General features: G+C 35.3%; 1 protein-coding gene across 1 annotated transcript; it reads left to right on the top strand.

Annotated features, from left to right (window-relative positions):
* Positions 1 to 10,149: 10,149 nt before the first annotated feature.
* On the top strand, positions 10,150 to 13,373 carry LOC119983828 (glycosyltransferase BC10). Its single transcript, XM_038827559.1, has 2 exons — positions 10,150 to 11,139; positions 12,381 to 13,373. Exons 1-2 carry the CDS (start codon positions 10,585 to 10,587, stop codon positions 13,020 to 13,022), a joined length of 1,197 nt encoding a protein of 398 aa, XP_038683487.1. The 5' UTR covers positions 10,150 to 10,584; the 3' UTR covers positions 13,023 to 13,373.
* The last annotated feature ends 815 nt before the right edge of the window (positions 13,374 to 14,188 follow it).

Consider the following 14,188-nt stretch of genomic DNA (forward strand, 5'->3'; position numbering starts at 1 on the left):
ATAGCGTTCTGGTGTGTCCCGTGCCTCCACAGTGAGTGCATGTTCGAGATGGTCCAGATGATTTGTTGCCTATATCATAGCTATGGGCTGTTGTGGATGAAGATGGTGTTGCACTCGAACCAGTTCTGCGAGTGGGATGTGTGGGGCGGCTTGCCACCATAGCCACCGAATCAGGAGTAGTAATTTCCCCAGTTAAAAGAGTTCGACGATTGGCCTCTCGACGAACATATGCATCTGTGTGTTTGAGATCCAAACTCGGGTACATGCGAAGAATCTCCCATCGCACTTGTTCAAATTCAGTATCTAGGGCATTCAAAATATATGAATTTGCAATTTCTCAATAGATTTTTTATATGCACGTAGGGATGGCAATTTGTCCCCGAGCTGCCACGTGCGGATTTTCCTCTACCCGAAACTTGTGTGGGACAGGGACGGGGCAAAAAATCTCAACCCACTACGGGGTGGGGCGGGTATGCCTCTCAACCCGACCCGCCCCGCCTCGATCCCCCCGACTCACAACCCGACCCGCACCCCGGCCCGCTTTAGATATTCATATATATATATAACATAATATAGAAAAATATTTATTTGTCTAAACATATTTTAATTTGATATTATTATTAAAATCTAACACACCTAAATCACTAAACATAACATTATCATACTCTTAATTATATTGAATAAATGTTGATAAAAGCTTACCCTAAACCCTAAGTTAAATATGACTCTCTAGTCTCTATTCCTAAGTCAATTGAATTGATCTTGATAAAAATATAGGATCCTAAATCTTAAGTTAAATATGACCTATACTCCTACATCCTAATCTCCAAAACCCTAAAGGCCCTAAACCCTAAAGCCATAATATGTCCCTCTACTCATAAATGTTGATAAAATCTTAAGAGCCTAAGATTTTATAAAATAAAGTATAAAATTAAACAATTTAAAACTATAGATGTGTATAATATAAAATTTAAAATAATACCCATTAAGTAAAACTAAATTATTTAATTGTGTTAAAAATATAATAGGTGGTATGTAAAGATAATAATTTAATTAGTTGACAAGTGTAACATGAAAGTAGCTTTGGCTTGTTGGTTAGTTCATTACTCCCTCACCTATAGAAGTTTCAAGTTCGAATCCTAAGATGCGCAATTTAATTTTGCAATTTTCAAAGATGTTGGGGATCCGCGAGGTAGGGCAGGGCGGGGACGGGGCGTAAAAGTCGTCCTGACATGCTGGGTCGGGTCGGGTCGATCCTGGCGCGGGGCACCACCCAGAGGTGCGGGGTGGGGGCAAGGCAATCATGATCCGCCCCCGCCCCACCCCTTTGCCATCCCTATATGCAAGGATATCATCTGGATCCTTCATGTTCACTTGTCTCGGTGATCAAGTGCTTGGAAGATTTCAACTAATTCACCATAGTATGTTGGGAGGGAACGCCCAGATTGACGTAAGGAAAAAGCATGTTGATTGAGAGTGAAGATTTGAGTTTCATCTGATCCATCATAGAATGCTTTGGCCAGGGCATTCCAAATTTCACGAGCGGTACGTATACGAAGATATCTCTTCATGATTTCTGGTGCCATTGATGTAAGTAACCAGCCTTTAACTTTTCGATTTTCAGCATACCATTTTGAGAAAGACGGATCCTTTGCATCCGGTTGAGGAGAATCACCAATAATGTAAACAAGTTTTTGATGATCTGCTATATGCATTTCAATAATCTGGGACTAGACATCATAATTGAGCATGGAGGCTTCGGATGATTTGGTAACAGATGTGGCTATTTCAGTAGTAGCCATGGCAGATGATACGAAGAAGGTTGATAGGTTTTACGTAAGACTTTCAAAGGATCGGTATTTGCTCCGATACCATGAAGATTTGGGAATAATACTCCAGAATATTTTCAATACAATGATACACAGCTTTAATAGCTTTTGTTTATAATGCTCTGTTCCTAAAGTTTAGAAGATAAGTATGGTATATAACTCAATTACAGAGATCATTCCTATCAACCTATTTACTATAAATCAAGAGATAATTACGGTAAATAACTATGATAAATCCTCAACATGTCTAACCACTAGGAGTAGAATTTCGCGAGTTGTCACTTGAGAACAACCAAAACTGTGAAGAAGAAGAGCAAAGAATGGGCAATGACGCGTGATTCTCCAGCTTATCACCTCCGCTTAAAATCGAAAACCTCCAGAATCACCCAGGTACTACAATCTTCATCTTCTGATTCTTCAGCCATTGGGGTTGTGGGATTGTACTTTTTGGTCAGTCACGGATGGAGCTACGATTGAGCCAAGTGGTCCTGATTTAGTCACATCTTCTCTGAATCTCAAATCCATCTCGAGAGGCTCAAATAAGTGATGTTGGCCTTGTTGCCATCTCTAATTTTTCGAATCTAGATATCTTGTACGTTGCTCCAGGTAAGTAATTTTTCGATGAAGTTGCCGATGGCGACAGTTTGGTGATGGGTTGGATGTGGGAGGGGGTGGAGGACAAACCAATTCAGAGAAAGATGAATAGTTGAATACTTTTATGGGTTTTCACTTTTTGGGATTTTTTTTATTTTTTAGATTTTTTTTTTCTGTGTCATTATATATCTATATATATATATAAAAGTAGAAGACATCTTCCCATTTTTTTTCTCTCCCAAACTTCCAACTTCTTAATTCAGGTGTTTAGTTATTGTAATGCTTAGTTAATCATATTTTAATCCTTAATTAAAATAGTTGTTTTTTTAAAAAAAAAATTCTACACAACAACTTTTATGATTATCTTTATCCTTACAGATAATTTTATCACCTTTTTCAAAATTTAAATTGTTATTGAAGAGTTTAAATCATATTCAAACTAAAAACAACTTCTTTTTCATTAAAATCAAATTTCTTTGATATCTAATCAACTCATAAAGATTTTGACATTTAGATAAATTTTTTGAAAATTTTTGTTAGTTGAATTCCATTCGTACATAATATAAACCAACAAAAAATATTTTTAAAATTTATCCTAAATTATATTTAAAATTTTTATCCTTATCACTCTATCCATATTTGAACATAATTTTAATTAATATGAAAATTCCGAAAATGTCACAATATAATAATAATTTTATAAGCTTTTTGAAATTTTAAATATTATTGAATAAAATAATTAATATTGATATTGGAGAGTTCAAATCATATCTAAACAACTCACAACTTCTTTTTGATTAAAATCAAATTTCTTTGATATATAATCAACTCATAAAGTTTTTTAATGTCAACTAAAGTCCAATTATGTTTTCGATTTAATGATATAGATAATTTTTAATAATTACATTTTTATTAATAATTATCAACTGAGTAAAATTTATCAAATTTCTTTGATATCTATGTAGAACAATCAAATCATAAATATGTTGAATAGTTAGATAAATTTGATAAATTTTTTTTTTGTGAAGTTTTTTTTTCATGCGTAGATAATATTGCATTTTAAATAAAATTTTCAATTTAAATTTTAAAATATTATGATAATATTATCTTTTGAATTTTGAATATGAAAATATTGTTTATAAATTGTGAGGTTGATGTATTCATCAAACATCTCCTCATTGTCTCTATTTTCTTTCATTTCTTATCTATTGTATGCTAAGAATGACCCAAAGGTTTGACTATATTGATGCTATTACCCATGATAGGTATGATTGAAAATTGAAGGTTCGCATTATACGGGGTTATGGATGGTTCCAAACATTTATGAGGCCAGATCAAACAAACATAATTGACCTGATTCTTATGGATGAAAAGGTATTCTTTGTCCAATTTTTTTGTTACAAATTAATAATCATTTTTTATATTTGATTTGGTTATTCTTAATAGGGTGGAAGAATTCATGCCTCTATAAAAACATCTTTACTTGGAAGGTTCAAGGATATATTGATTGAAGGTTATAGTTATGTTATTACCAATTTTATGGTTGGTTACAACAATAGAAATTCAAATCTACAATTGAAGAAGTCAGTGAGATATTGAAGAACTCAGTGAGATGAACAAGGTAATTCATAACCATTAAAATAATAATTGTCACTACATGTAATCTATTTTTCAAGCTTCTTACTTATAAACAGAGTACTCCATGTGGTTATTTTTAATTTGTTCATCTCACTGAGTTCTTCAATATCTCACTGACTTCTTCAATACTTTTATGGGTTTTCACTTTTTGGGATTTTTTTTTATTTTTTGGATTTTTTTTTCTATGTGTCATTATATATTATTTAAAAAATACAAGAAATGTCCAAGTCATCAATTTGTCATGACCACATCAGTAAAAATCAGTTAAATTTGACTTTTTTTAGCCACATCACAAATTTGACTGATCGAATTTCCTGAAAACTGCCCGTGTGAGCATTTTGGAACAAATTTGAAATTTCGATACTCAAGTTGAAACGTTTGAAAGATGGGTTTTCGAATTGAACTGGGTCAAATTATTTAGTACCTAAAAGTGTTATTACCCCAAACATGTGGAGTGTCACTGTAGCAAACCAAGCATCTAGAGTTTGGGTTTACAGTCATTGATGTGAGGAGTTTTTACACAAAAAGACAAAAGAAAAACTCTAAATATAGAGTTTCGTGTGAGTATCAAGTTACTGGTGTGGATACTCTTAGATGAAGTCTTGAAATGCGTGAGAGACGAGATAGAAGCAGGAGAAATAAACTGAAAACCTAATGTATTTCTGACAATCAATCTAACTGGCATCTGACTTGTATTGCGAGTTAGATTATGAAATTTTATGGACAAGATTATCTATGAGAGATTAATATTTTCGTATATTTAATGATTCTCATATTTTCGTATATTTAATGATGGAGAAAAATGATAAATGAAAAAACAAAAAATGACATAATGTGTCACACCTCCTTTTAAACAAATTGCAAGCCTCCAAATTCAGATAAACTAGTTGCACACCCGCGCTTCACGGGGTTTACTATTAATTTGGATAGTAAAGATGTCATATCATTTGTTAATACCTTATTAGCATAATGAAATTAAAACCTGAGTTGTAGAAAAGAGGTGTAATTGTGAGATGAACTAATAACAACTACTTCGTCATCGTTGTCTTCAAAGATCTTCTCAACAGGTCGAGCATTAAAGATCATTTTAATAGTAAATTATCATATATCGAAGATTGATTCTTAAATATATCATTGTTAAAAATGTAAAAAGGGAAGCATATTAAGATAATAATATTTTAATTAACTGGTGTCATGCATAAACGGTTGAGAAATTTTGATATTCCTGAATTATTCGTGCGTGAATTAAGGTAATACTTTGTAATTAATGTTTCTACCGCAACTATCAATCACTTATCAAAAGTGTTAAAATGTGTCGAAAAAATCTTTCACCAAGAGTCTTACGGATCTTAATGTTTTTTGTCCTAATTATCCCAAATACTAAGGTGGACACACAAGATTTCATATGGATCATGTGTGACACACGGTTTCTTATGAATCGTGCGTCCATCTCATCATTTGGGATAGCTGAGACAAAAATACTGAATTCCTTACCTCAACCTATATAAATGCAGCAAACAACACAGTGCAACAATTGGAAGTATTGTCGATGGAACCCCTAGCGTGCGTGGTGTTCAGTCCCATAACATGGCCAATCTCAAAGGATACACGAACATGTAAACACTTATCTACTACATGAGCTATGCTCCGCAGCACACCAGTTCGTGCTTTAGGACATGTATGGCTTGACTTACATGCAGCCCATGCAGCATTCCTGAAATATATGAAGTAAAGTTAGAGCTCAGAATTCCAACACTTTATTTACCGAAATAAAATATACCTGCCCAATTGGGAAATAAGTTAACCACCACCACCCAATTGTCATCTAATCCCTCATGGTTAAGGAAACATACCCAGCCACACACTCAACACAACTTAGCACGGCTCAAACATAGCAGAGGACAATTGCATCTAAAGATGAGGAAAGTTGGCAGGCAAATCATTTGAGATTGACAAATCTATATTATTATAAGCCACGTAACAAAATAATCTCCCAACCATATTACCCTCATCTCATTATACCTGTACTTAACAAATAATAATCAAGGTTATAATGATAAGATTTTGAATTTCTCTATAATCTCTTTTTTTTTCCCCAACGTAATCTTCGCACCATGCGAAACACTAAATGGTGATGAAGAATGCTTCTCTTTGTATGATGACAACAGTCTTTGATGCCAGGGAAGTCTTTAATATTAACTTTTTGTAGAGAAATGGTTTAGATCGTGGTGTTATTTTTCTTCTTCTTATGTACTTGAGAATACAGGTTTTTGAAGCTTTCACTGATTACACCCCTTTTGTACCTTAATAAATCTTTTTACAATGAAAAATTTCGGATTCTTCGATCAAGGAAAAATGGAAGCTCAAGTATTGCATAATCATTATTGTAGTTACTGAAGAATTAGTGTCTCAACTCTATTATAAACAGCTAGGTAGTAGAAGTATTTAAGAACAGAATTATTGTTCAAATAGAATTTATGAGCAGAAAAGACAATTAAGATATTGAAAGAATGCTGACTATATGGCATAATGAATGAGTTAAGAGAACAAATCAAGCATGAAGCTTCATATTAGTAGAATTTAGCAGGCAGGAAAACAAACTTGCTTGAGCATTTTTCTAATGCAGGGTAAATGCTCAAAATTCATTATGAATTAATGCAATTCATGCAATGCTCGACTTTGTCATCTGAACTAATCATGTATAACAGAGCAAAAAGAAATAGTGGCTAATTGAATGGACAATCTAGATTCAGACAGTAAGGTTCATAAAGTGTAATGCGGAATGAAAGTAAGAATAGCGCAAATAGCACCACTAAAAGAGTGAAAAGAAATTGGAAGGATGAAAATAATAATCAGGATTAAGATCCCAAGATTTTACCTCAGTTTGTCGCTTCCTTTCAAAAGAGACTGCACAGTGATGAAAGCTGAGAGGAATATTATCCACTCTATAGTCAACAATATAAACCTGTAGATATTGCAACTAAAGGATGAAAATCAATAAGTATGTCAGAGCAAATTGCACAAAATTGGCTTCATTGTATACATAAAAACTAACCTCAAAAGGAATAAAACAAAATACCGAATCGCCACTCTCACGCAAAGTGGAAAAAGATATATATTTCAGTCTCAAGGTTCTGAATGATTTGACTTGAACATGAACAGTGGAGGAATTACCTTGTATCCTCAAAGACCATGGCGGCTGCTTTGGCTGAGTTCTTTAGAGTACCATTCTCCCTTTTTAGTTTCTATCAGAGGCCACATTATGCCCCAGGAAAGAATGCCTTCTATAAGTACTTAAATGTTTTATGATATAGGTGCATATCATCCCCACACCAATGTACTTTAACTGGAGTGTTTAATGACCACAAAAGCTTAGCAATATTGATTTCATCCACATATTGTATAAGTTGAGAAACCATACGGTCCGAGGAAGTAGAAAACCAGAGAACAAATTCTAGAGATTCGGGAGGAAGGACATGGACATAACTACGCAGCAATTTGGGTGCCTAGACTGCACAGAATTAGCAGTGCCTGCTCCAAGAAAAATGGCTGCGAAATACATGGCTCCCAATATATATCCAATAAATAATGTTAATGTTAATATATCAGTAGAGTAGCTTCTGATTTTAACTCTAATACAATGTAGACCATCACTTGGTCAACTCATCACAGCCCAAAAAGATAAGGCAGAAGTTTTGGTATAGGTATGAAAGAGAAATCTGTAGTGAGGTGAACACCTCAATATTGGATACAGAAAATTGGATGCATGAATTGAGTAATTAACATACTTACTCTACACACCAAGTCCCAATTAGGTAATCAACGTAAAAAGGGGAAAACAATTACAGAAATCGTAAGTGCCCTGGAAATTATGTACAGGAAAATCAACCTAAATACCCAACTAAACAGGGAAGAGCCGTAAAGAAAGGAAGAAAGGCTAACATAAGCAAGAATTGAAAGATATACTGAAATAGCCACCTAGTATTTCTCAGTTCTCACACTTTTTCCATAAACTTCCCTTCTCACATGCACTTTCCAATAACGAATTACTCTGGAACCCGACATTTGCATAAAAATATAGCAAGACTAAGATGGGTGACTATAAGACAATCAATTTTAAATAGGTGAGGGTTGGATATCAAGCTCAAGGACATTACAAAACACGAACCTAATGCCAACCTTTTGTCAGGTAAAGAATTGTCATCAGATTCCTGAGGAAGAAACTGGCACCACGATAGTTGATGAAGACCTACCTATGGAAATTTCAAACGTAATTTAATTCAACAACTATTCATATTAAAACTCAACTACGATAACAAATTACCACCAGCAGGAAAGAACACCAACTAAAAGATTAACTAAACCGCAAACCTAATAATCCGCATTGGAAATTTGTAATTGAACGCAGTATCCTCGTTCATCAAAAACTGAAGTCAGTGAACACAGAATTTTAGTTTGCTAAACACAGAATGCAGATAGAAATCAGTGCATCAAACTAATCCCCATACCTCGGTAATGGTATCATTGCTTTAACCACATAATTGAACCATGTCAGCAATATCAACTGTTCTATACACTCAGAATACTAAGACTGTAGTATACTTTTTCACATCTAAGCTTGTAAATAACGTTTCAAAGATTTTAAAAAAATCTTCTACTAAATGGTCTTATAGATGAGGTTCATCGCAGTTGACTTGTAGTTCTACGTATTGGACTTGCTTTTCTTATATGTTGCCTCCATTCTCTATTTCCATGCAAAGGGCATTTGCAAGTTTTAAAAAATGCTTACTCACAACAAATTCTGTCAGAGCAAATATTCGACGCTACTTTGTCAATCTGCCTAATGATCAAGTAGGTTGGATAGTTCCTTTCTGTAAAGAACAAATAATATCATTGTTCATAAAAACAATTATTATTGTTTTTCTAACCTTGGTCACAACACACATAAGGACTTGATGGATACAAAGGATGCTTTCTATGTAGACACAATCTTGCATCCACAAACATAAAGAATATCCCAACGTAGACAGGAAAGTATCAGGTAACATACCTTTTATCCAGTCAATGACCGTAGCACATCCAAAGAATTAACAATGAAAGATCATCAAAGTTCATATAACAATAAGCGTAGAAGTAAATAAAGTGGATGGAGGAAACTACCAACAATCACGTCCGAATAAACCTGCCATTCGGAGCTGTTTTTTGAATTTGATATCGACTTTGTTCGGGTTCTTGAACGTCCACCACTTCGCATCATAAATCTTCGACAATCGGCCTGATATACCAGAAAACATTAATCTCTTCTTGAAGGAGAAACTCCAATCAACCAAGACTTGCATCAAAAAAAGAACAATATGCACGAATCTGCGAAATGATTAGTATGAAACAATGGCCAAAGAAGGGCAACAAACATAATCGAACAAAAAAAGTAAACAAAGTTAGAGATAACCTCACCAGTTTAGGTTGCGGATGTTCTTTTTGTGCGGATCTTGAAGAGAGAAAAATATCTACAAACACAACACTAAAAAATGGGGGGGGGGGACTACCAAACCTTGCGGGTGTTTTTCTATTTTTTGCCAAGATCATATCTAACAAAAAAACAAAAGCAGAGGTAAACTTACCAATTTAGGCATGACTCTATGTGTGAAGAGGCACTTCAAAGCAAGAAAGGTGAAGACGTCAATCGTCGGTGCGAAGTGGCTTGCTCTCAAACTTGCGTTTTTCCTGCAATACCTATATATGTACAAAAATCGGAAGCGTCGTCTATAATTCAATAAATACAGAGTGGCTCTCCAGGTTTTTATCTGATTAAACTGATCAATGAATGCATTTAAAGCAGCTTGTTTGACATGTACTTACATCTCCGTGAATTAACGAAAACAACGAATCTAGACTGCTTTGGAAACTGGAGGTGAAGAATTGTGAACCCAACAATAACTTCAATAGAAATTCACAAATTTTTTATAAAATTTAATTTGATCATAATTCCACGTGGCAGTAAGATATTGAAAACTGAAGTTGGCGTGGACACTCTAAAACCGCCCCTGATCCTCCATTTTAGTATATTTATAGAAGTGTATCTGTCACCGTGACTAAGATTTTGATTCTCTCTCCGCATCTCCGAGAAGAAACTTGTTTTCAATCAAAATCGGTCATAACCACCACGATCGCCGTGCCCGACGCTGCTGTCGCCTTTTTCGACTTCTCTAACAAATCCAATACTCATCGGACGGTCTGGAATTGGATTGCTTCACCGATTTCGTCTCTCTCTGATCCATTTCCGAATCGCATATCGATCTTGTTTGTCCTGCCTTCAGATCACGCCGAAGCTTCATCTCTGTTTTTTCAGAAGTTCTATTCAACTCTATAAATTTTGATTCAAAAAATGAATCGAATTCTTCATTCAAAGTTACTACTGTAGTCATGAATTTTATTGACTCTATACGATTTCATATTCCATGCGAGCTGATGATTATTATATGAACAAATCGAGATTTTCTGTTAAATTTGGGGGTAGAAAGCAATGGCGAGGTGGAGAGTCGGAGGAGAGAAGGAAGAGACTGAGAGGCACATAGGTCTGCTCAAATTGGTACAAATACTCTCCTTCTTGGTAGTTTTCGTTGCCGGTATCATTATAGGCTTGGCAACCAGTTCTCACATCAACCATTACTTCACTTCACAAGCAGAGTTTTACTTCAGCCGTAATTTTCAGATCGCCCTTCCTCCCGTCGGGGGCGGCGTGGGTGCCAACTGTAATGTTGTACCGCATTGCGAGAAGGTGGATTGTTTGAATATGGAGACGTTTTTGCGTCCAAAGAATTTGACCCATGGCATGACAGACAATGAGATCTTCTGGAGGGCTTCTTTATTGCCCAATAAAGAGGAGTATCCCTTCGATAGAGTCCCAAAGGTGGCTTTCATGTTCTTGACTAGAGGGCCTTTGCCCTTTTTACCGTTGTGGGAGAGGTTCTTCAAGGGCCATGACAATTATTTCTCCATTTATGTCCATGCCCTTCCTGGTTACCAGCTTAATGTTTCTGAGGACTCCCCATTTTATTGGAGGCAGATCCCCAGTCAGGTATGACTTGGTTTTAAGATGGTTTCAATTTTGATATCTTATTGTGGATGTTATAATCTGAATTTATGTATTTTAATTTCCTCTGTAAGCATCCTTTGATAATGTTGGGCTTTAGGTGTGGTGGTAAGATTGCCATGTTCAAACTACAGGTCCTCTTTGATGAGAGGAGCCTTGTGCCTTGTGTTACATTCTTATAAATGATGTGATGATACATTAGGTGTTGCTTTGTGCATGTATAATGTGTGAGTCTGTCGTATCCTAACCTAAGTTTTTGCTCCAATAATTAGTAGTTTAAGTGATATCTCATATTAGAATATGAATGTTCCTCAAAAATAGGATACTATCCATATTTTAATGTTTAGAAATGTAAAGCTAATATTTTAGAAAGGATCAAACGACAATGATTTGAGCTGTGTGATAAGAGCTGGAGTAAACAGGATATTAGTGCAAGTTCTAATTCATGTTTATGTTTATGGCGTATTGCAGTAAAGTTTGTTAAGTTCTTTGTTAACCTACTCGTATAGTTTGACGAATCCATTATTATCTCCTAAGAAGATGAATGTATTGTGAATTATGAGTTACTTGTTATCAAACGATTTTAATGAAATGGTTAAATAATCTTTAAAGAAGCTGCTCTGTGCCAAATTAGCAAAAAGTACCCTCTTTTTTTCAGATATTACATGCTCATGCGACTCTAAATGAGCTGCTCTATGCTAAACAAAAAATGCTTTTGAATTTCTACCCCACCCTTGGCACATAGTATATTGGCAAACTGAAATTTACAAATGCTTCCTCACTTTTCTTAGAAAAAATAAAAAAGAGTGTATGCCCTCATTGCAGAGTGAATTTCTGGGACTTACATTGGCATGTACAACACGTTTATTTATGGTTGAAAGCATTGGAGGTACTCTCTTAGGTGACTGATGACAGACAGTAAACGAATGTTAACGTGTGATTCATACTTCACAAAAAGCTTAGAAGCAGTGTCATGTACTCGTGTTGTCATATATGTTTTCCCTATTTACGGTGTTTGTGATGATGGCATGATGCCTTTTAATCAAGTTGTGCACTCAAAGTAAACACAGTGTACGACTGTGTTTCTATTCATTTTCTTTTATGAAGCACATGTTATGTCTCTCCTTTTAGAATGCAATTACACTGTGCCACTCAATAGTTTTTATCTGGCTAAGTATCTTTCTTTAGTTCCTTAAGGAATCCCTTTTATTTTCCTCTTTTTCCAGACTGTTGAATGGGGAACAGTGACACTGGCTGACGCTGAGAGGCGTCTTCTGGCAAATGCTCTGCTTGACTTTTCAAATGAGCGATTCGTTCTTCTCTCAGAGAGCTGCATTCCAGTTTATAATTTTCGAACTGTCTACAAGTATCTTATAGGATCTGAGCATAGTTTTGTTGATTCCTATGATGATCAATCCCGTTATGGTCGTGGACGCTACAACCGTAAAATGCTTCCTGATATTAAGCTTTATCAATGGCGCAAAGGATCTCAATGGTTTGAAATCCACCGTACGCTGGCTGTCTATTTAGTTTCAGACTCCAAGTACTACACCCTCTTCAAACGATATTGCAAGCCAGCTTGCTATCCTGATGAGCATTACATTCCAACTTTCCTCAATATGTTCCATGGGTCACTAAATGCGAACCGGAGTGTAACTTGGGTTGACTGGTCCATGGGTGGACCACATCCAGCATTGTATGGGAAAGCTAACATTACAGAAGATTTCATACAGTCTATCAGGAATAATGAGACACAATGTGCTTATAACTCTGAGGTGACATCTGTTTGTTACCTTTTTGCTCGGAAGTTCGCTCCAAGTGCATTGGAGCCCTTGCTTAACCTAACTTCCACAGTAATGGAGTTTTGAAAGTTTTGAATCGGCAGATACAGGAGTTCATTGTATTTCTTTGACTAGATATTTTTTTTGTGTTCCCTTTTGCAGAATTGTACATTTAGTCGTGCCTGGGGAATTGGGGTTCTTGATAGCTGAGGGAATTGCTTTTTGTCTGAAATTTTCTGGGAGGAAATGTTGTCATTTGTTCTTGAAGAAGAAAATCATCAATGCAATAATTTTTTGTCAGCTATTGTTTCACATTCCTTTTTGGCTCGTCTTCTGTGAATCGTGATTTAGAAATTGAATAAGATCTTGTTTCTTTGTATTTGCAGTGGAAGAATTTGAATGCTTCCAAAGTTGCAACTTGTTAAGAAGGCAAGATCTTGTTTCTGTTGGACGGTACATGTAGTTCCACATCCACATTTGGAGTTATATTTACCTCGAAAGCTTGAAAGCTGCACTCCATAAGATGTTGGCAAATTATATAATTATATAGGGGCAGTATTCATTGGAATCCAATTACCAGAATGCATAAAACCAATTTTGCTTTGCGTCCAAGAGCAATCCTTCTTGAAGGTTATGAAATGTATTTGCAATTTGACCCGAAATAATGACAATCACATCCACTGCAAACGAAGCCCAAGGCAAAGGAGGTAGGCTGTTACTAAAGAATAATAGCAGCCTCTTTTTTTGTTCTAATCTCAGCCATCCATTTGATCTATTGGTTAAAATAAGAGCCACGTAAGCATTAAAATTTCCCTCCCATTTGTGATTGCAAATTAGGGTTATTTTGAAATAAGTCAGAATATGCAGCGTTTTTTTTTCATCTCTTTCTTAACATAGACGGACGAAAACAGATGGATTTGTCGATTATTTGTGGCCATGGGTGCACCTCAATCATCATCTATCTCTCAGACTTTCTATCATGCTCACAATTTTCTCGCCGTTCTTGGGTACAAGTATTCATTTTCTCCTTCGATTCTTTATAGATTTTGTATTGAATGCTTGCACTTTTGTTTTCTAAATTTTGAAATTGATCGCCTTGGTACTGGTGTTTTGGATTGATATTAGTTGGGTCATAGGTGGTGAGGATTGATAGAAGAATAGGAAGTGCCACTACAAATAGAATATTATTTGGGATTTTGTATAGTTTTTCGACTTTTGCTTTTGGTGGCCACTCTGATTTAGCATCCATATAG

This window comes from Tripterygium wilfordii, chromosome 18 (assembly GCF_013401445.1).
Source record: "Tripterygium wilfordii isolate XIE 37 chromosome 18, ASM1340144v1, whole genome shotgun sequence".
NCBI classification, from domain to species: domain Eukaryota; kingdom Viridiplantae; phylum Streptophyta; class Magnoliopsida; order Celastrales; family Celastraceae; genus Tripterygium; species Tripterygium wilfordii.